Below are 24855 nucleotides of genomic sequence, written 5' to 3'. Positions count from 1 at the left end.
ATGCCCCTTTCATATACGGAATAATTTCTGTTCGTTTTAAGTTTTAATGTTGCTCCTTACTTTCATCCAGTTTAAAAAAACTTGTTTGTATTTAATTTCTGAACGTTTTTAAATTAATGCAGGTTTTGATTTTGGCTCACCGTATATGAACAATTAAAATGAAATTTGCATATTAATTTTTTTTTTTTTACTAAATGGCTTTAGAACCCAGCGCCGCATCGATGAGGGAAGAACGGCGACGGCGGGGCCAAAAACAGCAGCGGCAGCGCGCCGCCGGTAAGACGTCAGCGGCGCGCCGCCGGCGCGATCAATGTTGACCGCAAACATTAATGTTTTCATCAGTCTTTATCAAGTCACAGCTTAACTTTACAAATTTACTTTCTATACTCATTGACAGTACACTTTCATAGGATACTCCACCTAGTATCGACTGGTAGCAACCAAACTGTCATATTCTTGTAAAAGTCTCTCACCTCCCTTCACACTCCCTTTTGTATTTTTTTTAAAGCAGCCATATAATGTCTTATAAGATCCGTCTCTGCTTTAAATTAAAAAAATAATTAACGTTTTGGCATCCCTGCGTTCAATAGAAAATCCAAGATATTATCATTTAAATATAATGCTTCCCTAACCCCCCCCTCCCCTCTGGATACCACCTTAAAACGGATCAGTCAATGGAAAGAACAAAAAAAAAGAAAACAAATATATAATTAGGGTTATATATTGTGTCCATCAGAAAGGTGCGTAGGATGTTTTGTCGGGTTATTGACTATTATATTGAAAGTGAAACAACAAGTAATCAAACTGTATTATTTTATTTATTTAATACGTTTCATTTAGAAGTGGTCAACCAGTAAAGTAGTATCTCACTACTTTCGGTACTTAGGCTATGTATTATACCACCAACACCCAAGTTTGCGCTGTGTAAAACTCGAGAACAAACCGGTTTTATCTGTCAAACAGTTCGAGGTAACGAACTGTAAGTAAGGAGCGACCCAACTCAATAGTAACCGGAACTCTAAGAAACGGAATTTTGATACCAATAGATAGATCAAAAGAATAAGATTTTTATGCTGATTTTAAATAAATAAGTTTCATCAAGTTTAGTCTTACCGATCAAAAGTTCGCCCCTGAGAACATTTGCCTTATTTTCAAAAAAGGGAGAAACACCCCCAAAAAGTCAAAGAACTTTAATGAAAATCACACCATCAGATTCAGCGTATCAGAGTATCCTACTTTAGAATCTTGAAGCTCCTATCTGCAAAAATGTCAAGTTTTGTATTTTTTGACAAAAAAATATCACGGATAGAATAGAATAGAATATGATTTATTGGCTAAAATAGCACAAAAGCTAGCATAAGCACGTCAAAATTACCATAAAAAAACATAAAATGTTATGTGATAAACATAAAACAAAAAATTTAATCAATAATAAAACAGATGTTAGGGGGATAAACATAAAAAAAAAGTTATATCAATTATTAAAATGGGAAACAAAATAGGGGACAAAAGAGTTTTTGTACCTCATGGTCATCATTTGGGGATGCAGGTCCAGTTGGGTATTTGGAGCTCTACGAGCATTGAGTCTTGTATTAGGAAGGGTTGGGGGATTTACTTTAAAGGGAGGGAGAAAACGTCGATGATAGATGCGTCTATATTTGTTTTTTTTTGTTGTTGTTGCTTTTTCCCCCAGGGGTAATCGCATCGAACTAGTGGTCCTAAAATATCGCGAGAGGGCTCACTCGAAAGAAAATTAAAAGTTCTAGTGCCCTTACTAAGTGACCAAAAAAATGGAGGGCAACTAGGCCCCCTCCCATGCTCATTTTCTCCCAAAGTCATCCGATCAAAATTTTGAGATAGCCATTGCGTTCAGCATGGTCGAAAAATACAATAACTATGTCTTTAAGGAGGACTTAATCCCCAAGAGTCCCCGGGGGAAGGTCTGCAAGTTATGAACTTTGCCCACTGTTTACATATAGTATTGGTTATTGGGAAGTATTCAGAAGTTTTCATGGGGTTTTTTTTGGTAGTTGGGGAGGGGGTGGGTCGGGTGTTACGAGGGAGTATCTTTCCATGGAGGAAGTTTTCATGGGGGTGTCGGATTTTCCAGCATTATTTAAAAAAAAGATCAGGAATTATATAATAAAAAAACAATTTTTTCAAATATACGCAATAATATACGTAATACCAAATGCTGAATGAATAAAGTAAACCACTTTATCTAATCAAATAAGAAAACAAGTTTTTTTAACTGAAAGTAAAGAGCGACATTAAAACTTAAAACGAACGGAAATTATTCCGTATATGAAAGGGGCCGTCCCCTCCTCAACGCCTCGCTCTTTACGCTAAAGCTTGACTCTGTCTGACAACTTTGTTTTTTAAGCCCCTTTCATATACGGAATCATTTCTGTTCGTTTTAAGCTTTAAGGTCGCTCCTTACTTTCAGTTAAAAAAATAGTTTTTTTTTAATCTATATTGAGAAACAATTAGCTTACGCTCAGTGGAAAACAATTGGCGGGTGACATAATACATTGGAATTATATAATTTGGGCTATATATTTGCACATTCGGGGGATAGGATTAGGGTATCCCCCCTACCCCCAATGTGCAAATGTATAGCCCAAATTTGTTTCTAAAATATTATATTTTCATCATGTTTTGGTAGGCTATTTTTCATTAGGATTAACCTAACTTCACTTCTTGATTATCGGCGGTATAATACATAAGTACCCTACTGCCTATGTATTTATCTTTCACTATTTAATGGGTTAGTTCAACCGTTTTTATTATTTCTTCATCTCTAAGAGAAAATCCTTACTGCACTCAGCTAGGAATTTCAGTTTTATATCTAATATTTTTATTTAGAAAGGAGTGTTCAAATGCCCCTACGTAATATTCTAGGTTGTATCTAGGTAAAAATGAGACTTACCACTTTTTGAATGTTGTTGTAAGTGTGCTACATTAGGGTGTACTTGTCCATTCGCAGTACCAGTCAGATCATTCTTGTTTCTCTGTAACGAATAAACATCCACTGAGAAATCAAAAAGCTTGAAGCTTTCACAAAAATATCCTAAACAAATTTCGAAGTTTTTCTGCTTTGATTTTACATCACTACTGTCACACGAAGAAATACCGCTTTCACTCGACTTTCTATAATTGGGTAAATTACCATTAAGCTCCTCTCTTATCTTAGTGTAAATATCATTTACAACAGAATTAGAAAGTTCATCACAAAGCACATCTTTTGTCAAAGCTGGGTCTATCACAGATTGTGATTCTTTTATGCAAGTTGACCATAACTGATCCCATTCGTACAAAACAGAGGTAAGGCTCAATCTATTATCGGGAAATTCACTAAAACCACAGTCTATATCTACCATTTTTTATTGACACTACCTGGCTGACTCACGAATAAATCATTTATAACTAGCTACCAAGGTTTGAACCGAATAACTAGAAATTGTCACTATTCAACAACAGCGTAGAGACTACTATTATTCAAGATGTTTCTTCGGGTGGATTAGAGACCAAAATTGTAATTTGAGTATCAACCATGTGCAAAAGTGGAGTCTTAAAGCATGTGGGCACACTTTTCTAACATCTGTAAAGTTTCCGGAAAGGCAGAAGGAAAAGGGCCACTTAGAAAATCACTTAATCTTGTCCCCCTCTTTGTTTCGATTTGTTTTGGATGCTAGAGTCTCCAATACGCATAGAATGGTATGGCATGGAAATTCAGATCCGAATTTAAATGAAGACTAAATTAAATGGAAAACAAAATATGGCATTGAATATTGCTATGGCATTGAATATTGCTATGGCATTGAAAATAAGCATTTCAAATGCATTTCTTGTATTACGAAGATAATTTGGGAGACCACACTGCCTTTCCATGACGATAAATAAAATTTCAAATAGGGATAAAACCCTTTTAATAGACAGTTCGGTAGTTGTGCATTATACCCACTCTTTTATATATGTCAAATGAGACGCGGCAGTTACTGGGACAGATGCGGGAGAGATATGAGGGAGAGATACCCGATCATAAAACAGTTGTTAGAGTCGAGTTGTGTGAAACGGGTCATCTAAAATGAGTGTTAAAATTATAATTTGGAATTTGCCAAAGACAGAAAAAGAGCCCCCCCCCCCCCCGGGTATGTGGTATCTGTTTTTTTATCTTTTTTTCTTTACCCCCCCCCCCCAACCCCTAATATACATATATATAGCCCAAATTTGTTTATAAACTATTCTATATTCATCCTATTTTATTTTCTTTCATTAGCATTAACCAAACTAGAAGTATATAAAAGAGTGGGTATAATGCACAAGTACCGATGATGATAACAGTGATAAGAAATCACAAAATACCAGATACTGCATCTGCAGTGACCGAAATATCTGGTATTTTTGTGAATTTATATCACTGTTATCATCATCACTGTCTATTAAAATAATTTTATCCCTATTTGAACTTTTATTTATTTCTTGTGGTACTACTACTACTAACATCTCACCGTAGCACCAAGCCACCTGAGGCCAACACAGCTACGCACGCTCCTTCTACATCCTAATCTACTCAAAGCCTCCCTATTTACCCCCCTCCAAAGAAGTTCCTATTTCCCTTAAATCTTTCTTTACGACATCATCCCCCCCAACCACAGACGATGTTTGAAAACCAAACATTTTTCAGTGAAAAAATTGTTTCGTGTGATTTAGGCCCGTGACAGAGAGGAGAGGTGAAATGAAATTAGAGGATTAAAAAACGTTCCTAAGACCAGTGAAAAACCGGGACTGAAGAAGCAATCGCCAATATTTCACCTCCTCGAAACAACACGTCTTTGACTCGGATGAAAAAAGAACACAAAAATTAGAAATAAAAACAAGAAGACAACCAAAACTTCAGAAAAAAATGAATAAAAACTCAAACATAGACAAACCAAACATAGTCCCTACATCCTTTACATACCAAAAATAATCGATGTAAAAGTAACATTCTCAAAAAGTATAACTTCCTTCTAAAATTATTTTATAAACAAATTTAAAGGTTTCCTTAGTTCAACAGCTACAAAGATAATTTTATCCTTCCCAAGTGTTATCGTTCAACAAAAAATGTTGCTTTAAATGATTTTTTACTTACTTGGATTAATGTTATGTGTTATATCATTTTTAATAAATAGAATTGAATTGAAAAAAAACGAATTGTTTATTTAATTCTAGTGATTAATAAAATGTTTTATAGGGGGTTCCGGTAATGCTATAATAGTATGATCTTTCCTTCCCCATGTAAAATAGCCCATTCTATTTTTATTCTTATAGCCCATGTGAAAAAAACAACGTTGTAAATGAAGGATTTTTAGTTCTGTTTTTAGTCAAGGAGGAGAGTATATGGAAATTATGGGAGCAGGAATCGACAATTATCACACAGGATGTTTTTGTGTATAACAGACCCAGTTTGTCTGCTGAGAGCAGTTTTGCCGAATCGGTTTTTCCAAATTCCGAGAAAACGAGTTTGAAAATTTTGAGATTTGTTTCTCATTTGAATCTCAGAATCGGCTGTAGCTAGAGCGCCTACGCCTTACAGCAATGTCAATTAGACGATTCGAAAGATATTTTTATTTACATAATATGGCCGTTCTTTTGCACTAAGATATCACATCTTACATCTTTCTGCAAAGATTTCTGTTCTTTTAACTCATCTTTGTTCTAAGATCTTACAGCTCATTGATGTTAGACAAAAATGCAAAGAACGCCTTTTTTCTGCCATATAGAACAATGATGAGAGAACTTTGATGATATACTCATCATTTTCTTAGACCACTGATCAGAGCAGAATGATGAAAGACGTTTGCAAAAGATGTAAGATCTTATTGCTAAGATTTCACTTTTAAGCGTATCTGTATTTCCAAAATTTCCGAGAAAAACAAGTTTGAAAATTTTTACATTTGTATCTCAGAATCGGCTGTATCTAAAGCACTGACTTCTTACGGTAATGTCAATTAGACCTTTTGAAAGAGAATTTTTTTTACGCAACATAGCGTTTGTAACTCAGTTTCGACGAAAATTGTTTTTTCGGCAAAACCGCTCTCAGCAGACGAGTTAGATGTGGAGACAGAGCTGGGGAACCAAATTGGAACTGAGGTAAATTTGTTGAAGAAGGAGGGCTGGTGATGCAACGTGATGTCCATTTGAACAAGGTGTAATCCCTTAGAGGAAGCCACATCTGCGGTTTTCTTATCTGGCGATGTCAAATGCGATTGTTTACACTTGGCAAACAAGAAATAGACGGACGGATTTTTGTGTCCAGGAAGATTCCAGATAAGATTGAGCTAAGGGGGTAGTTATATGTTGAAGTGAGCTATCTTGGATTGACCAGCTTCGGAAGTCCATCAGTCCTTAAGAAGTTTTATTATTTCCGCAAGCAAAGAAAGCTAAAGGACTTAGAAGAATGCCCTTGCTTCACTAAAAAGTTGATTCTATTGTTCGTAAGGTTTATTCTAGAGGCAAGAAACAGCCTCCTAATAGAAGCGTAAATTGAAGGGGAGGGATTCAAGACACTTCCCCCCCCCAATCTGGAAATATTTGTGTATATCGCCCATAATAATTACAAATCTCACGGAACTGTAAATAAAAAAAGAAATGAGAAGAAAAAAAATAAGGTAAACAAAATTGACAATGCTAATAAAAACAAACCAAATATTATTGAACGTAAATGTGTGTTGTTATGTAATTCGAATGAATCAAGCTAAGACATGAGTCATATAGTAGACCCTAGTGTGTGAACTATCTTGGCCAGCGTTCGAACTTTGAACTGCAGCAGTTGACTATAGTTAACTTTATTATACTATTACTATTGTAATAGTAATTTAAATTTACTATTCCTGACATAGTAAGTCCTGACATTAACTTTACTTTTTGCTGTCCAAAAAGTTAGGACTGAGGTCGAAAGGTTGCAGTCGTTACTTTTTGTACATCAAAAGTTTGCAGTACTTAATTTCTGAACGTCGAAAGTTTGCTTTTTTGTCAGTAAAGCATTTGTCAGATTGTTAGGCAACATTTGTTGAGTTGTTGTCAGATTGTTAGGCAACATTTGTTAAGTTTTTTTAAGATTGTTAGGCAACATTTGTTGAGTTGTTGTCAGATTGTTAGGCAACATTTGTTAAGTTTTTTTAAGATTGTTAGGCAACATTTGTTGAGTTTTTGTCAGATTGTGAGGCAACATTTGTTGATTTATTGTCAAGATTGTTAGGCAACATTTTTTGAGTTTTTGTCAGATTTTTGAGTCCTCATAATTACTCTTCACTACCACATTTGTTAGACTGTCTTTTCAACCATAGTCAACTAAAACCCAGGGTCCAAACAAACTTTCACTCTTACTACTGTTACATGTTGGTGAGTTATATTAATGGACTTTGGTTTTTAAACTAATATGTTGAGGTACATACCAATCTGTATATTCCTTATTTATGACTAAGGTAAGCTTGGGATATTTAAAGAAGAAGCACATACCCGTCAAAAGTAACAAACGTAAAAGGTAAAATACAAAAAAAATAAAAAGGAAGCAATGTTATTTCGTTTCCCTGTTGGGGAAAAATTCCTTATTTTTTTAGGTTAATTGTTCCTACTTCTATTTAACGCTTTTTTAAAGGAAAGAACTGCTAACTAAAGACTGTTTCCTTATTTAGAAACACCCCTCGAACGCACTGGACTCCCCTTCAAAACACGTTCAGTCTAAGCTATTAGACTTCCGAGTAGTTGGCACGCTGAACTTGCAATCCTATGTATGTAAAGGAAGGGTTTCGTGTCTTGGTGTTGCTGATTTTTTGGTTTGGAACTGAGGTCAGTAGCGTGGCTCTGTAAGCTCAGCGAGAGTTGACCCATATCTAAATGGGTACCTGGAGAAATCTATGGGGAAAAACACGGGAAGTGTCGGAAGATTTACCCCCAACCACGGATAGCACTCCCGGCCGAAGATAGAGAATCAGGAGATCGGTACCTGCGCCAAGCGGATCATTGTCTGCATGTGAAAACAAAAAATCTGTTTGTGTGCAAAAATTATTTTGAGTAACAACCTATCATGAGGTTTCACGGGAACACCATATATAGGAGACATCTGGACTCCTGTCAGAACATCTAAAAATAGCCAATGACGTTAAATGTACTAACGGGATTCCAAATATGTGAGACTAAAAATAGCCTGTGACCTTAAGCGTACTTAAGTCATGATCTGCATACTAGAAAAAATCATTTACTCCGAGCATGTACAAGAATTTAACCTACTTTTTAGACCGACACAGAAACAACTGAACATGCGATCAGAGACTGGGAAATATGTATGTATTTTTAAAATTGTTTTCAATTGACGTGAGAAAAAAGGGTTAATTGAACTAATAGTTAAAATTGTTCTCAAGTGACATGAGAGAAAAAGGGGTTAATTGGACTAATAGTTAAAATTGGTCTCAATTGACATGAGAAAAAGGGTTCATTTATTCTATAATTGAGATAGGAATTAATAATAAAAAAAAACTATTTGGATTAAATGAAACCGGTCAAGCGTTGAAATTTTAATCGCTTGTAAACTAAGGCTAGATTTGAGGGAATGGTAACTCCCTAATCTGATTTTGCATAGACTGTTCAGAGGCCTATTTAGCCAATCCTCTTTGGCTTTATCTTATGATACCTGTCAATTATAGCGACCAAACTCAAGTTCTTGATCTGAGAAAACCGATTTCTCTGTCTGTATTCAGAGAAAATTAGCTTAGTCTTAGTGATATAAACTACTATGCAGTTACATTTTAATTAATTATCTAATATATATAGTTGGCTAACCAATCCTTTTTGGCTTCATATTATGGTACTTGTCTATTATACCGACCACACTCAAGTTCTTGATCTGAGTAAAACCGATTTCTGTGTCTGCATTCACAGACAATTAGCCTAGTCTCAGTCAGATAAACTAAAATGCAGGTTTATTTTAATTAACTTTGTACTGTATAGAGTTGGTTAAGTTAGGTTAGGTATTTAATATAAGGCGTTCTAGAGGGCCTGCTTTCCGTAATTCTTTTTATAGTTTCAATAATTTGTTAGTAAAGTATTATAGTATTGGTTATTGGGAAATATACAGACGTTGTCAAGGGGGATTTTTTTCTGGTAGTGGGGGGGATTGGGGGGTTACATGAGAGAATCTTTTCATGGAGGAAGTTTTCATGGGGGAATGAACATTGCTATGAAAGGGGCACCAGATTTCCCAGAATTACGGAAAGCAGGCCCTCTAGAACGCCTTATAAATTTTTTTTGTAGAAAGTACTTTGTGTTCTGCACCAACTGTTTTTCATTCTGTTAGAACTGTTTTACAGTTGTGTAATATATTTTCTTGTATTTCATAAGAGTATTTTCTGTTTTGTATGAATGGCTTTTGATTATGTTTGAAGTTTTGTATTTTATAAAAAGTATTTGGGATGATGTTAGAATTTCTGTGTTTTGAAGCAAGTATTTTGTTTCTGACCCAACTATTTTTCATTCTGTTAGAATTATTTTAGAGTTGGGCAATGTATTTTTGTATTTCTTAAGAGTTATTTCTGTTTTATAGAAGCTATTCGGATTATGTTTTGAACTTTTGTATTCTACAAGAAGTATTTGGGACGATGTTAGAATTCCAGTGTTTTTGTAGAAAACATTTTGTGTTCTGCACCAACTATTTTTCATCTGTTAGAACTATTTTAGAGTTGTGTAATGTATTTTTTGTATTTTTTGAGTTATTTCTGTTTCAAAGGAATTATTTTGGACTACTTTTGAACTTTTGCATTCTATAAGAAGTTTTTGGGACGGTGTTAGAGCTTTTGTGCTTTTGTAGCAAGTATTTTGTGTTCTAAACCAACTATTTTTCATTATGTTAGAACTATTTTTACACTTGTATAATGTATTTTTGCTATTTCTTAAGATTTATTTCTGTTTTGAAGCAATGATTTTGAATTATCTTTTGAACTTTATTATTCTGGAGGATTTAAGTATTTTGGAGGATGTTAGAATTTCTGTGTTTATGTAGCAAGTAGTTTGTGTCCTGCGCTAACTATTTTTCATTCTGTTAGAACTATTTTATTACTGTGTAATTTATATATTTTTTTTTGCATTTTTAAGAGTTATTACGGTTTTGTAGGAATTATTTCGGATTATGTTTGAACTGTTGTATTCTATAAGGTGCATTTGGGATGACGTTATAATTTCTGTATTTTTGTAGCAAGTATTTTGTGTTCTACACCAACTATTTTTCATTCTGTTTGAAGTATTTTAGTGTTGTGTAATGTATTTTTTGTTTTATTTCTTAAGAGTTATTTCTTTTTTTTTGTAGTAATGATTTGGATAATGTTTTGAAGTTTTGTATGCTATAAGACGTATTTGGGACGATGTTAGAATTTCTGTGTTTATGTAGCAAGTATTTCGTGTTCTGCACCAAGTGTTTTTCATGATGTTGGAACTATTTCAAAGTTGTGTTATGTATTTTTTTGTATTTCTTAAGAGTTATTTCTGTTCTGTAGGAATAATTTCCGACTATGCTTGAACTTTTGTATTCTATAAGAAATATTTGGGACGATATTAGAATTTCTGTGTTTTTGCAGCAAGTATTATGTGTTCTGCACCAAGTATTTTTCATTCTGTTGGAACTATTTTAGTGCTGTGTAATTTATATATTTTTTTTATTTTTTTTGCATTTTTAAAAGTTATTTCGGTTTTGTAGGAATTATTTTGGATTATGTTTGAATTGTTGTATTCTATAAGGTGTATGTGGGATGACGTTAGAATTTCTGTATTTTTGTAGCAAGTATTTTGTGTTCTACACCAACTATTTTTCATTCTGTTTGAAGCATTTTAGTGTTGTGTAATGTATTTTTTGTTTTATTTCTTAAGAGTTATTTCTGTTTTTTGTAGTAATGAATTGGATAATGTTTTGAAGTTTTATATGCTATAAGACGTATTTGGGACGATGTTAGAATTTCTGTGTTTATGTAGCAAGTATTTCGTGTTCTGCACCAAGTGTTTTTCATGCTTTTGGAACTATTTCAAAGTTGTGTTATGTATTTTTTTTGTATCTCTTAAGAGTTATTTCTGTTCTGTAGGAATAATTTACTGATTATGCTTGAACTTTTGTATTCTATAAGAAATATTTGGGACGATGTTAGAATTTCTGTGTTTTTGCAGCAAGTATTCTGTGTTCTGAACCAAGTATTTTTCATTCTGTTGGAACTATTTCAAAGTTGTGTTATGTACGTTTTTGCATTTTAAGAGATATTTCTGTTTTGTAGGAGTGATTTTGGACTGTGTTTGAAAAATTTCATTTTATAAGAAGTATTTGGGATGATATTAAAATGTAGAAATGATTTTGGATTATGTTTGAACTTTTGTATTTTATAAAAAGTATTTGGGAAGTATTTGAAGTATTTTAGTGTTCTGCATCAGCTATTTTCCATTCTTTTAGAGCTATTTTAGAGTTGTGTAATGTATTTTTTGTATTTCTTAAGAGTTATTTCTGTTTTATAGAAATGATTTGGATTATGTTTTGAATTTTTACACTCTATAAGATGAGAATATTATACTTTAGTAACAAAATTATGGAAACTATAAAAAACAATTATGGAAAGCAGACCGTCCAGAACGCATTATACTAAATACCTAACCTAACTTAAGCAGCTCTATATATATGATAATTAATTAAAATGTACCTGCATAGTAGTTTATCTCACTGAGACTAAGCTAATGATCTCGAAATGCAGACACACAGATCGGTTTTACTCAGATAAAGAACTTGAGTGTGGTCGCTATATTAGACAAGTATAGTAAGATGAAGCCAAAGAGGGTTGATTAAATAGCCCTCTGAACAGTCTATGCAATATCAGATTTATTGAAGCCAACTCTATTAAGACCTTACCAACATTTTCTAAGAACCAAGAAGATTCTCCAATTTCTGTATAATCTTTTGGTTGATTGTTTCATCGGACTTGGTTAAATATGCCTCTGAACAGTCTATTCAAAATGGGATTAGTTACCGTTCCCTCAGATTTAGCCTTTGTTTATAAGCGATTAAGATTTCAACCATTTTACGGTTTCATTCAATCCTAAAAGTTTTTTTTATTAATCTCTATCTCAAATACAGAATAAATGAACTCTTTTCTCATGTAAATTGAAAACAATTTTAACTATTAGTCCAATTAACCCATTTTTTCTCATGTCAATTGAAAACAATTTGATCTCTTAGTCCAATTTACCATATTTTTTCATGTCAATTGAGAACAATTTTAAAAATATATACATATTTCCCAGTCTCTGATCGCATGTTCAGTTGTTTCTGTGTCGGTTTAAAGAGTAGGTTAAATTCTTGTACATGCTCGGAGTAAATGATTTTTTCTAGTATGCAGATCATGACACAAGTACGCTTAAGGTCACAGGCTATTTTTAGTCTCACATATTTGGACTCCCATTAGTAGATTTAACGTCTTAGGCTATTTTTAGATGTTCTGGCAGGAGTCCAGTTGTCTCCCTTACATGGTGTTCCCGTAAAACCTCATGATGGTTTACTACTATTTTGTTAGCCTATTTTTGTTTTGAGTTAAGTCCAAACTAGCTTTGAAATGACCATTTTTTAACTAGAAAAGGATTTGTGGAAGGGTCCCTGAGCTCTGCACTAAATCAATGTACATCTAGGAGATCCACTTTCCTCTCTACAAGCCTCTTCATTTTGCGCATGGGAAACTCAGCTCTAAGCTTGGCTTACTTCCACCATGTAGGACAATAACTGTTGCCACGCATGGCACGGGCCGTTGGGATTATAGGACTTTTTAAAGTAGGCTACCCTTCGGAATTATTAGCAAATTTAAGGTTTTTTCCGCTGTCCAATTGTTAACCGATAATGTTTGCTAACAATTTTCTGTTAACTTGTGGAGATAGATGGGCTAGCTAAGATAATTCGTTGGTAGAAAATCTCAGAAACGTGATAACATGGCGGAAAACAAAAAAAGAAATAAAAGGTCTGTAAGTTGAAGCTTGGAACTCATTATGGCCAAAAAAAGAAGAGGGATTTTCACTAAAGGTGATACATTTAAACCAGCACATCAGCATATTTCTGGTTCCCTAACTAGTCACCTGGCTTTACTGAGTTATCAGTTTTGAATATTGTGCATCAAAATCTCCCATAAAAATTTGATTTGTTAGAGGAATTCTCTAACAATGTTAGAAGGCTTTTAACGATTTCCGCTAACAATTTTTGCAAGGATAGCTGATAAAAAGTTATGATGTAGGGTTCAATCAAAAACTTTTTATTTACAAAAAACACTAGATAACATTATTAGAAAAGCATATTATTAATATTTTGGCTAATTCATTTTACTGTCTGACGGAAAAAAAAGATAAAGATTCTCCAGAGATATTGATGACGAATAGGGTGTCGACAGTCGTTTATGTTTCAGTCACCGGATATTTTTCAAATGCAACATAAGATTAAGATAATATTTAATCATCATAAAAAACAAATACAAAATTACAATTTAATATTCCCCCAAAGGCTCATTGGCCTGAGAGGAAGAAGGAAGACAAAAGAGTCACTTACTCAGAGAAAACAAAAAACAAAAACAATTAAAATAACCACTTATTCAGAGAGAGAAGAGCAAAAAGGAGAAGAAAGGAAAATAGAAATAAAATAAAAACTATAGAAAACAAAACTAAATACATTAGATAGACTAAACAAAAAAGTAGATTAAATAGACTCCAATAAAATAATACATAATTAAATAAGAAAAATAAATAAATAGATAAAAATAACTTCTAAGAAGCCAAAGAATTTTTAAAAATGTTTTTGAACAAACTGAATGAGTAGCACCTTTGAGCTGATTCGGGCGATTTATTCCATACAATATGACTCGAAATTAAAGGATTAAAATCCAACATTACACAAGGAGTAAAAGGAACTTGAATATGATTTTTCTATTGCGAAGATTATTATTATTCTGATCATAGGTAAAAGATGGCGGAACACTCAGGGGCCGGGGGAGTTTACCATGAAGCTGAGAAGAAGTAAAAAATGCACACGATAGAATATAGCCTACAATGACTCGAGATAAAGTAATGGGCTAACTCCTGAGCGACTAGTTCCCTGAATGAGGTTTCTAGCTTTGTTGTAAACCCTAGAAAGTGGTTTTAACAGCGAAGGAAAGGTTGATATCATTACTATTGGATAGTAAGAAATGTACGATTGGATCAAGCAGTGAAAAAGAATTTTCAAAGTTTATCCAGGAAAAGTATGTTTAAGTTTACTTAAGATACGGAGACTCCTGCATATCTTCATTTTAATCAAATCAATGTGAATCTTGAAAGACAGGTCTTCATCAACAAGAATGCCCAAAAAACGAACAGATCGATTTTTACATCAATGAATTATCCCATTTGACTGATGAATTTCAGATAACTGGGGACAAACCTGAGAAACACGCGAAAAAAAAAACTGGAAAATTTAGGGTAAGATAATTAGCATTTTCAATTTTCAACCAAATAAGCCTCTTCTAAAGTTAAACAACCATCCTTTCTATAAGAACCTTAAATACGTCCTGGGCATAACTTACAACCCTTGCCCCTAATCTCCACAAAATTACTCTCTCAAACAAATTTTCCAAATTTAATCGAAGCTGTAGTTCGCAGTTTCCCGAAGTGCCAAGTGTGATGTCATCAGCAAAAAAAAAAACAAGAACGTCAGATGAAGGCGAACTATAGTTGCCACTATGGACAAGGGAAGGCTTAGGATGACAAAGACTACATCAATTATTAAGTTTCTGCTTTGTTACTACATAAAAATGTCATTTACATACATCAAAAATAGCACAGGCCGTAAAACTGATCCCAGGGGGACGCCAAAATTCACTTGTGAGTGTGAACGGAAAAGTGGATCAACCGAAATTAGCCTATCATTACAATAAGACTGAAACCAAGAAAATACATTTCCCCTTATGCCAAAATGAGACGTCTTCGATAGAAGAATTTTGCGGGTTAAGGAATCGAATGCCTTACAAATATCCGGGGATATAGCAGCCGGAATTAATCCCGAATCTAACACAGAATGTATAAAATTCAAAAGGGTCATACACCTGTACCATAGGGTACAGGTAGCAATGATGGGCCTTGTGGCAGCTGGGATGGACCCTCTGGTTCCGTATTTCCAAGTAGAGATCAATCCAGTATGCTATCAAACAGTTCGTGGTAACGAACTGTAAGTAAGGATCGACCCGGCTCAATGGTAACCGAAACTCTAGAAGACGGGATCAGATTTCAATGCTGATTTCAAATATATAACTTTCATCAAGTTTAGTGCTACCCATCAAAAGTTACACGCCTGAGGAAATTTGGCTGATTTTCGAAAAATGGGGAGAGACCCCCTAAAAGTTATAGAATCTTAATGAAAATCACACTATCATATTCAGCGTATCAGAGAACCCTACTGTAGATGTTTCAAGCTCCTATCTACAGAAATGTGGAATTTTGCTTTTTTTGCCAGAAGAAAGATCACGGACGCGCGTTTGTTTTTTTTTTTCCCAGGGGTGATAGTATCGACCCAGTGGTCCTAGAATATCGTGGGAGGACTCATTGGAACGGAAATTAAAAGTTTTAGTGTCCTTTTTAAGTGACCAAAAAAATGGAGGGCAACTAGGCCACCTCCCACGCTCATTTTTTCCCAAAGTCACCGGATCTAAATTTTGAGATAGCCATTTTGTTCAGCATGGTTGAAAATATGAGAACTATGTCCTTTATGATGACTTAATCCTCCGAAATCCCCCGGGAGAGGACTGAAAGTTATGAACTTTACCCAATGTTAACATATAGCCTAGTATTGGTTATTAGGAAGTATACAGACGTTTTCAAGGGGGATTTTTTCTGGTAGTAGGAGAGTGGGTGGGTCAGGGGTTAAATGGGAGGATCTTTCCATGAAGGAAGTTTTCATGGGGGAAGGGACATTGTTATGAAAGGGGCGCCGGATTTTCCAGCATTATTTAAAAAAAGATGAGAAATTAAATATAAAAAAAACAAGTTTTCCAACTGAAAATAAGGAGTAACATCAAAACTTAAAACGAACAGAAAATATTACGCGTATGATGGGATTCACCCCCTAGTTGGGTTCACCGCTCTTTAAGCCAAATAGTTTTTCTTACTTTCATAAGATCTTTTTATTCAAAGTAACGGGATTTGTTATTAAGGGGTAATTTTTAAAAAATTGGAAAAACATGCGAACTTTAGCTTAGAGAGCCATGTATTGACTAGAGAATAAGTCCCCTAATATACGTATTAAAAATATACAAATATAGAAGTTCGTTTCGTAAGTTAAGTCGTAATTTACATATATTTATTACTAATAAAAACGTTCGTAAATAAAATTAAACAACTTTTGAGAAAGCCATTTAACCAAATAAAAGTAAAACTAATATGCAAATTTCGTTTTAATTATTCATGTACGATGAGCCAAAATCAAAACCTGCATTAATTCAAAAACGTTCAAAATTAAATAAAAAAAAACAAGTTTTTTTTAACTGAAAGTAAGGAATGACGTTAAAACTTAAAACGAACGGAAATTATTCCGTATATGAAAGCGGCTGTCCCCTCCTCAACGCCACGCTCTTTACGCTAAAGTTTGACTTTCTCACAACTCTTATTTTTTTTAAACAATAAAAAACTTTAGTGTAAAGAGCGAGGCGTTGAGGAGAAGACAGCCCCTTTCATATATGGAATAATTTCTGTTCATTTTAAGTTTTAACGTCGTTTCTTACTTTCAGTTAAAAAAACTTGTTTTTTTATTTAATCAAAGGATAGAGATCAATCTTCGGACTGGAGCTTCAAGAGTTTAAAACTTTGCACATCCACATATCTTAGTCGGTGTCCATTTTGAATTTCACTTTGTATTTCCATATAGTTATTTTTGTTTCTAACTACGAACTTCAGTTTTCCGTTTCCGGGGAAAATTTTGACGGTTACTTGTCTCCCCTCTGAATCTGTCAGACAGGTTCTCAACAGGTGTCAACTAATGTCTTCATTAGGGGTTGCGGAGAGTTCTCGCGTGACTGGCGCAATCACGTATCGAATTTCTAGCGATCCCCCACTTAAATTTTTTGCGTCTTGAACATATGAAAGTTGTATAATTTAATCTAACCGGATATAATTGCGTCTTCTACTAAGAACTAAGCGTGATGCTGGTCTTTCAGGGATATAAGCAGGGTTGCCATTTGTAGCACAAAAGTGCTATTATAGCACTATTTTGTTATGTGTGGCAAGTGCTCAGGGTTGCTAAAATAGCACTTTCGTGCTATTTTAGACTATAGCGAGCAATTTTTAGACTGTAGCACTGTCTAGCACGCAAATTAGGGCAATTGTAGCACTTTAAGAACTCACCGTGGTGGCAACCCTGAAAGTAAGCACTTCCGTAAATTGTTGAAGTATTCAAGCCTGTACCCTCTTAAAGACATTTTTTCCAATAGTTTTAAATCTTGTCTATATAATTCATCTATTTTTCGTGTTTCTTCGAAGGTATCTCCCTCAAACTAGAGCCTAATTCCTTGCGGAGGGGATGTACTTACCAATTTCCTAGTAAAAAAAGGTGACACAGCCACTAATCTTGTCACGTTTGTCTGCACGTATTGGGTTTCTAGTAATCCTCTATTTAGTTTTTTTACGTTTTTATTATTATTATTATTATTATTATGCGTTCCATTATGTGTCATTTTGTGTCTTATTATTATAGCACATTATTGTTTGTGCTATTATGTATGTTTTTGTTATTGTTATGTATTGTTGCTATGTTATTGTTATTGTGCCATGGCCCTAAGACATTTTGTCGTAACAAATATATATCTATCTGTTTGTTATCTAACTGTTTTCCAGTTAATTTGTCCGGTTTTCCATTACAAACAATCTTCCAGTGATTCTTAGAAAGACAGACCAGTAGCTAGCCAGGGGCAAGGGATATCAGGGTCCCTGAGATAAATTTTTGTACCTGTCATGAAAAATTACAAGAAATATAAAATTTCACAACATCACAACTAGATCAGATCCATTATATTAAAAAAATTAAATAAAAAAAAAACAAGTTTTTTCGACTGAAAGCAAGGAGCAACATTAGAACTTAAGCGAACAGAAATTATAACCCCCCTCAGTACCTTGCTCTTTCGCTAAAGCTTTTCAGTACTTAAAAAAAGCTTCTTATTGTTCTAATTAAACGACTCGTAAAGAGCAAGGTGTTGAAGAAAGGGCAACCCCCTCATATACGTAATAATTCGTGTTCGTTTTAAGTTTTAATGTTGCCCTTTACTTTCAATTGAAAAAAACTTATTTTTTTATCTAATTTCTGATCGTTTTTTAAATAATTCCAGGAAATCTGGCTCTACTTCCACGTAGGAAAGATCTTCCTCGCCATTTAAATATCCTATAGACAATTCAATCCTGATGAAAATTTACCTCGGATGAAAATTAAATACGAAAATTTACCTTACAATTACTCTTAACATATCCACGCGTGGAATTGAGTCGGAAAAGAGAAAGCAAGACATATAAAAAGAATTTTGTATATAAATTCTAGAAAATTGCCCCAGTGAAAAATTTCTCCTGAAAAGTTCACCCCTGGAAACTTAACTCTCCATTGAAACCCCGTAGAAAATCCCCCCAACAGAAAAATTGGTCCTTTCCACCTGAAAATGTATGCATACTTCTCAACAACAAACACTATGCGTAAACAATGGGCAAGTTTTATAACTTAAAGACCTCTCCCCAGGGACTGTGGGGGCTCATGTCATCTCCAAAGGCATACTCATTTGGTCCTTCGACTATGTTGAACAAAATTTCTATCTAAGAATTTTGATCGGACGATTTTTGGAAACAAAGCGGCGTGGGACGGGGCTTAGTTGCCCTCTAATCTTTTTGGTCACTTGAAAAGGCACTTAGACTATTAAATTAACTTTTGTCTGAATGAGCCCTCTCCTGGTAATCCAGGACCGCTGGGTCGATACGATCATCCCTGAATAAAATAAAAAAAACAAAGACGCACCCGGGATCTTTGGTCTGGCAAAAATTCCATATTTTTGCATATAGGAGCTTGAAACCTCTACAATGGAGTTCTCTGATACGCTGAATCTGATGGTGTGATTTTCATTAAGATTCTTGTACTTTTAGGCAATGTATATCCTCTTTTTTCAAAATTCAGGCGAACTGTCTAAGGCTCGTAGCCTTTGATGGGTAACATTAATCTTTTTCCGTAGAGCGTAAATCAAACAGTTCGTTACCACGAACTGTTTGATTTTCTTGGACGATCTTAAAGTGCACAGTTTATTTAGCTATTAAAGAATGCTGATACTCTTTTGGTAGCATTTACAATGGCTGGCGAACAGGGAAACATTTTCTTAAAAACCGTTGGGGGGGGGGGGATTTGTAGCCGATTTTCCCAAGCGAAGTGAAAATTACTAAGTAAAAAATGAAAAATGAGCCATATAGTAGCATAAAGGCAAAGGTATACTAAAGAAAACCGAACTGTTTCTGAGGATGCTTTAATTATATAGGCCCATTTTAGTGTCGACAAAAATTTTGGAAGTCCCCCCCCCCTGTACCTCATCAAACTACGTTCCTGTTGGCAAACCGACCAAAGACATTTCGAACAAACTACTGTATATGTCAATCAAATGATAAGATGTGACGGGATGTTTATTCACTCTAAAAGCTTTTATTAGATATGGCTAATATAAAGTTTAGATCAAAGTAAGACTCAAAACAAGAACCCAGCCTTGAGTCCAAACCTTGTGAAATATTCAAATACCATGCCATATATTCCGATCCTATATGCCATGCCAATTCCAACCAACTTTCCCGACTTCTTCACCTCCATAGAATTTCAAAATATAAAATTAAACCATTCCTCCCCGTTCCTCCCTTTAGTACCGTAAAAAATATATTTTTCGCATTTTGTTGATAAAGACTTAAAATCTCTGATATTGCACTTTCGGACAGATTGGGACATAACACCATTTGTGTTAGTTTTGGGAGCTTTCTATATGTAAGATCCGTGTGATAAACATTTCAGAAACAGTTAGTGAATGAAGGGCACATAGCAATTATTGCAGCCGACTTTCCCCACCTATGTGTAATTAAATAAAAAAAACTTTTTCAACCGAAAGTAAGGAGCAACATCAAAACTAGAAACGAACAGAAATTATTACATATATGATTGGGTTCGCCCCATAGTCAGTGCCTCGCTATTCATGCTAAAGTTTTTTAGTACTTTCATAAGAGCTATTTATTCTAATTAACGGCCTTTGTGATTAAGGGGTCATTTTTAAAGAATTGGAACAAAATTCGAACTTTAGCGTAAAGAGCGAGGTATTGACTAGGGGTGAACCCCCTAATATACGTATTAAAAATACGTGAATATAGACGTTCGTTACATAAGTTAATTCCTAAGTTACGTATAGTTATTACCAATAAAAACGTTTGTAAATAAAATTCAACAACTTTCGAGAAAGCCATCTAACCAAAAAAAGTAAAACTAATATGCAAATTTCGTTTTAATTATTCATTTACGGTGAGCCAAAATCAAAACCTGTATTAATCTAAAAACGTTCAGAAATTAAATAAAAAAACAAGTTGTTTCAACTGAAAGTAAGGAGCGACGTTAAAACTTAAAACGAACAGAAATTATTCCGTATATGAAAAAAGCTGTCCCCTCCTCAACGCATTGCTCTTTACACTATAGTTTTTTATTGCTTTAAAAAAATAGAGTTGTGAGAAAGAGTCAAACTTTAGCGTAATGAGCGATGCGTTGAATCTATTGGTATCACAATTCCGTTTTTTAGAGTTCCGGTTACTATTGAGCCGGGTCGCTCCTTACTTACAGTTCATTACCACGAACTGTTTGACAAAAGAGACAAAGAGAGGATACTGCCCTACAATTCGTGTTAAAAGCGTCTTTAATTCTATTGGTTTGTTTTTGTGACGTATTTTCGTAAGCCAATTAAAATAACTGCGACGAATTATTTTTTTTTTTACAATTAAGCGCTGTTTTTCTGTGGTGCAGCCTTGTTTTGCCTGAATACAATAAACGGGATTGCAATAATAATACGAAGGCTCGTACAATAATGCTGTAAGCAATGGCTCTTCTCCGTTCAGATGAGCATGAGCCAAATTAAAAAAGAAAAAAAGTATGTAGATATGAGATTACTCTCTTGATTATTGCCAAGACAATATAAATGACTTTGATGTAAGTAAAAATTACTAATCTTGAGACAGTGCTACTGGGTCGTCCAAATCCTAGTACAGTCCAGGGTTGCCAACTTGCACACTTTTCGTGTGAAATACACTCTTTTTGTATCTCAGAGGGGATGCAAAAGAGCTAAAGTCACTCTTTTGGGGTGTTAGTTATAATTCACTTTGAAAGTCAGTAGTTGGCAACTTCATCAGAAGTATAATTAAACCAAGGAGCAGTGTTACCAGCTTGCATACTTTTCGTGTAAAATGCATTCTCTTATTTCTCAGAGGTGACGCGCAAGCAGCGGCAGCCATGCGCGTGCAAATTTTTTAATTGCACTTGTTTTTTTTTTTTAGCAAAGATCACTCTTTTTTTACCTTGATTTGCACTCTTCATTCACAAAAAAAAAAAAGTAAAGGTAACAAAAATCTACTTCTAAAAGCAGTCTATATAGTGAATAAATTAAACAAAAAAACATCTTTTCCTCAGAATTAATGCTAAAGTTGACCTAAAACTTAAAATGAGAAATAAGTATCTTCAATCGTAGGGAAACTCCCAGATCCCTAAAGCTCACTCTTTATGGTAAAATTTAGATTATGATTATTTTTTATATATTATAAGTAGTACCTCCTGTATGTTATAGCCTTGGTCAAAATATCAGGTTTGGGGGGGGGGGCACCTGTAACGTTTCCAAATTCCGAAGGCCCCTGAAAATCGTCAACGGCATCCCTTGAACTCCCTCCCAACTTTCTAGGGGGATTTGCATTCCAAGGTCATAGTTTTCTGATTTTTCAAGGATATTTCTTGGAAAAAAAATTCCATGGGGGGAGTCCCTCTTCAACCTCATGGAAGGTAACCAAATGAACTTAAAAGAATAAGTTAAAGCAGAACGTTTCTGCTTAACTGTAGAAAGGTGTAGCTGCAAACCGGTCAGTAGGCTATGAATATTGCTCGGTATTAGTCCAAATATGCTCATCAGAATTAAAGGAGGCAATGGGGATAATCCCACCTCCATATTAATCTGAAAGAGATTTCATGAAATGAAGAAAATGGCCAAGAAACTCCCTTTTCGAGGTTTCACCTCCCACCTTATAAACATATGAATAGGAGCCCACTCTCTAATATTTGGTAAACAACAATTCAATTATATATAACCGTTAATATTACTTGGTTCTGGTAATTCAAAAGAAGGTATATTACGCAACGCAAATTTTACTTAAGACTGGAAAAAAATTTTAAAGCGTCTTTCTTTTTTTGTAAAAGAATGGTCCTTTTAAGGCATCAAGATATAATAAGAATAACTTTAATTCCCACTTGTTTTATTAAGAAGAAAAGAGGATAAAACACATCGGGAATAAAGAGAACCTACTTTTTTTTTAAACCAAATACGAAAGGAGAAAACAGATTGAATCAGCCAATACAACTGGCTTTTTTTATGTGTCCTTATGATCCCTTTTGACAGTATCTGAAGTGATTTAACTGCCGGTCAAAGGTCTTGAAAGAGACCAAAGTTTCCAAAGATCAAGTGGTAGTTTCATTTAAGCAAGGAGTAAAATGTATCTTCTGTCCCTTGATCTTAATCTTGAGACCGTAGAAAAGGCATTAATTAAGAAATAATACCAAGAGAGAAATCGTGGCCATAGTTCCTGATAGGAAACCCGAGGGGCTACCACTAGTTAATTTCATTTACACCTTATCGAGGTGGCAGAATCATAGGACTGGACGGAGAACTGGATACAAACTCCAATTTGTGGGAGATAGATCGGAAGCAAAACAGAGACAAGACAAAAAGACAAAGTGTTAAAGGCACGTACCCTTGGAGACCTTTGGGTATCTGTGCCTCTCCCCTAAATGTTGAGTGGATTGGTGCGCTGGATATAAGATTGTTTGTCGAAGAGGGCGAGGGTTCAAATCCTAGTGCATCCAAATATTTGGTTAAGGACGGGGGTCAGTGGCGTGACTCTGTAAGCTCAGTCAGAGTCCACCCAGCTTTAAATGGGTACCTGGAGAAATATGTAAAAGGTAAACAGGAAGGGTGTTCGAAAGCATAGGATGGTTTGCCCCCAACCCCCCATTGCACTTCCTGGTTGAAGGGCCAAGAAACGGAGACCAGCACCGCCGGTAGGGACTGTAAAGTCCCCTTCCACAAAAAATGTAACATCAACGCTTAGGGTCATAGCAATCATGGGCAACACCCTAATCCCATCTTTTTTTCTATGTTAAAAGATAAAAGGCGTGAATGGGAACGACTGAGGAGATCTTAGCTTAGATTAATTTTTAGAGTTTCATAAATTGCGAAAGAGCAAGGTTAATTTATCCCACCCCACCTGAATGTGTATGTATACTTCTCCCAATAAGAAATACTATGCGTAAACAGTGGGCAAATTTTATAACTGAAGGATGTTTCCCCTGAGGCTGTGGGGGTTCTGTTATATCCAAAGGTATAGTTATTGGGCCTTTCAACTATGACGAACAAAATGGTTATTTCAAAATTTTGATCGGACGATTCTGGGAGATAAAGGGGCGGGGGAGGAGGCCTAGTTGACCTCCAAATTTAGTCACTTAAAAAGGGCATTAGAACTTTTAGTTTCCATTCGACTGAGCTCTCTCCTAATATTATAGGACTACTGGGTCTATATGATAAACCCTGGAAAAAACAACAAAAAACAAATAAACACGCATCCGTGAAGCTACTGATTGCTTCAACAAGTTATAATATAGTAATATTAGTTCATCCGTTTCAATGGACACTCTAAAATCATGGTTGCAGCGGTAGCTACAACCAAGTAAAGGGCAAACCATGGCCCTTAGTAAATAAAAAAAGAAAAAAAGGCGATTTCTAATTAGATTCTCAAATTAAGTGTAAAAGAATTTAAACTAAAAGGCTCTAGTTAAAAAATTAAAATTAAAATATCATTCGAAACAACTTTAAAATGTGTTTTCATCTACAAATACAAAAAAAAAAAAAATCCTGCAACCTAATAAAATGAGTAAAAATAAAACTGAAATTTTTGAGTATTTTATAACTATTTTATAACTAATATTTTATAACTATTCAAGGAACTTTATGACACCATATCCTTCTTGGAGCGTAAGGACTGCGTCACTATAAATCTCATGAAATTCCTAACGAGTTATTATTTCATGAACACCTTAAGCTTTCATTTTTAGCCAATAAAATTTCTTATTTTTTTGGGGTAATAGAAACGATTCTGTTTTTTTGATGCGAGATAAAATCCCATTTAGCAAAATAATTATACTAATTACCTAGGATTTCATATGCAACTACTCACCTCCCATAATTGAATAAAGTCTTTCTTCTCCACTCTTAGTAACAGGCATGGTCCTCGAGTAACAGCTGTCATTTTTCTCGGAGCGTCGTCAAGAACAGACTCGCCGAATGTAGATCCTCGATCGAGGATTGCCACACTTGTTGAATTCTAATAAAGAAAAATTGTGGAAAAAATCGATTACAAGGCACTTATATCCTGGCAATGAGAAACGTGGGAGAAACAATGGATGGGCTGTGTTCGCAGACGGAAAAGTGAAAAATGACATTTAATCTAAACACTTTCTCAGCTACTCCGAAGTTAATACCGGTAAATGTTTGT

At 34.7% G+C, this 24855-nt stretch overlaps 1 protein-coding gene across 1 annotated transcript in view; it reads right to left on the bottom strand.

Annotated features, from left to right (window-relative positions):
* Positions 1 to 24855, bottom strand: part of Epac (Exchange protein directly activated by cAMP) — a 230554-nt gene that overhangs the window by 128686 nt on the left and 77013 nt on the right. The window contains exons 4-5 of the mRNA XM_089085794.1: positions 24538 to 24684; positions 2930 to 3011 (exon numbers count right to left, since the gene is read on the bottom strand). Of these exons, the coding sequence (XP_088941920.1) occupies positions 2930 to 3011; positions 24538 to 24684 (229 nt within the window). The remainder of the gene's footprint in view (positions 1 to 2929; positions 3012 to 24537; positions 24685 to 24855) is intronic.

This window comes from Artemia sp. Qi Xiang Cuo, chromosome 3 (genome assembly GCF_049724085.1).
Source record: "Artemia sp. Qi Xiang Cuo chromosome 3, ASM4972408v1, whole genome shotgun sequence".
NCBI classification, from domain to species: Eukaryota; Metazoa; Arthropoda; class Branchiopoda; order Anostraca; family Artemiidae; genus Artemia; species Artemia sp. Qi Xiang Cuo.
The sequence above is the reverse complement of the archived record's forward strand: the minus strand, read 5'-3'. Positions and strand labels throughout refer to the sequence as shown.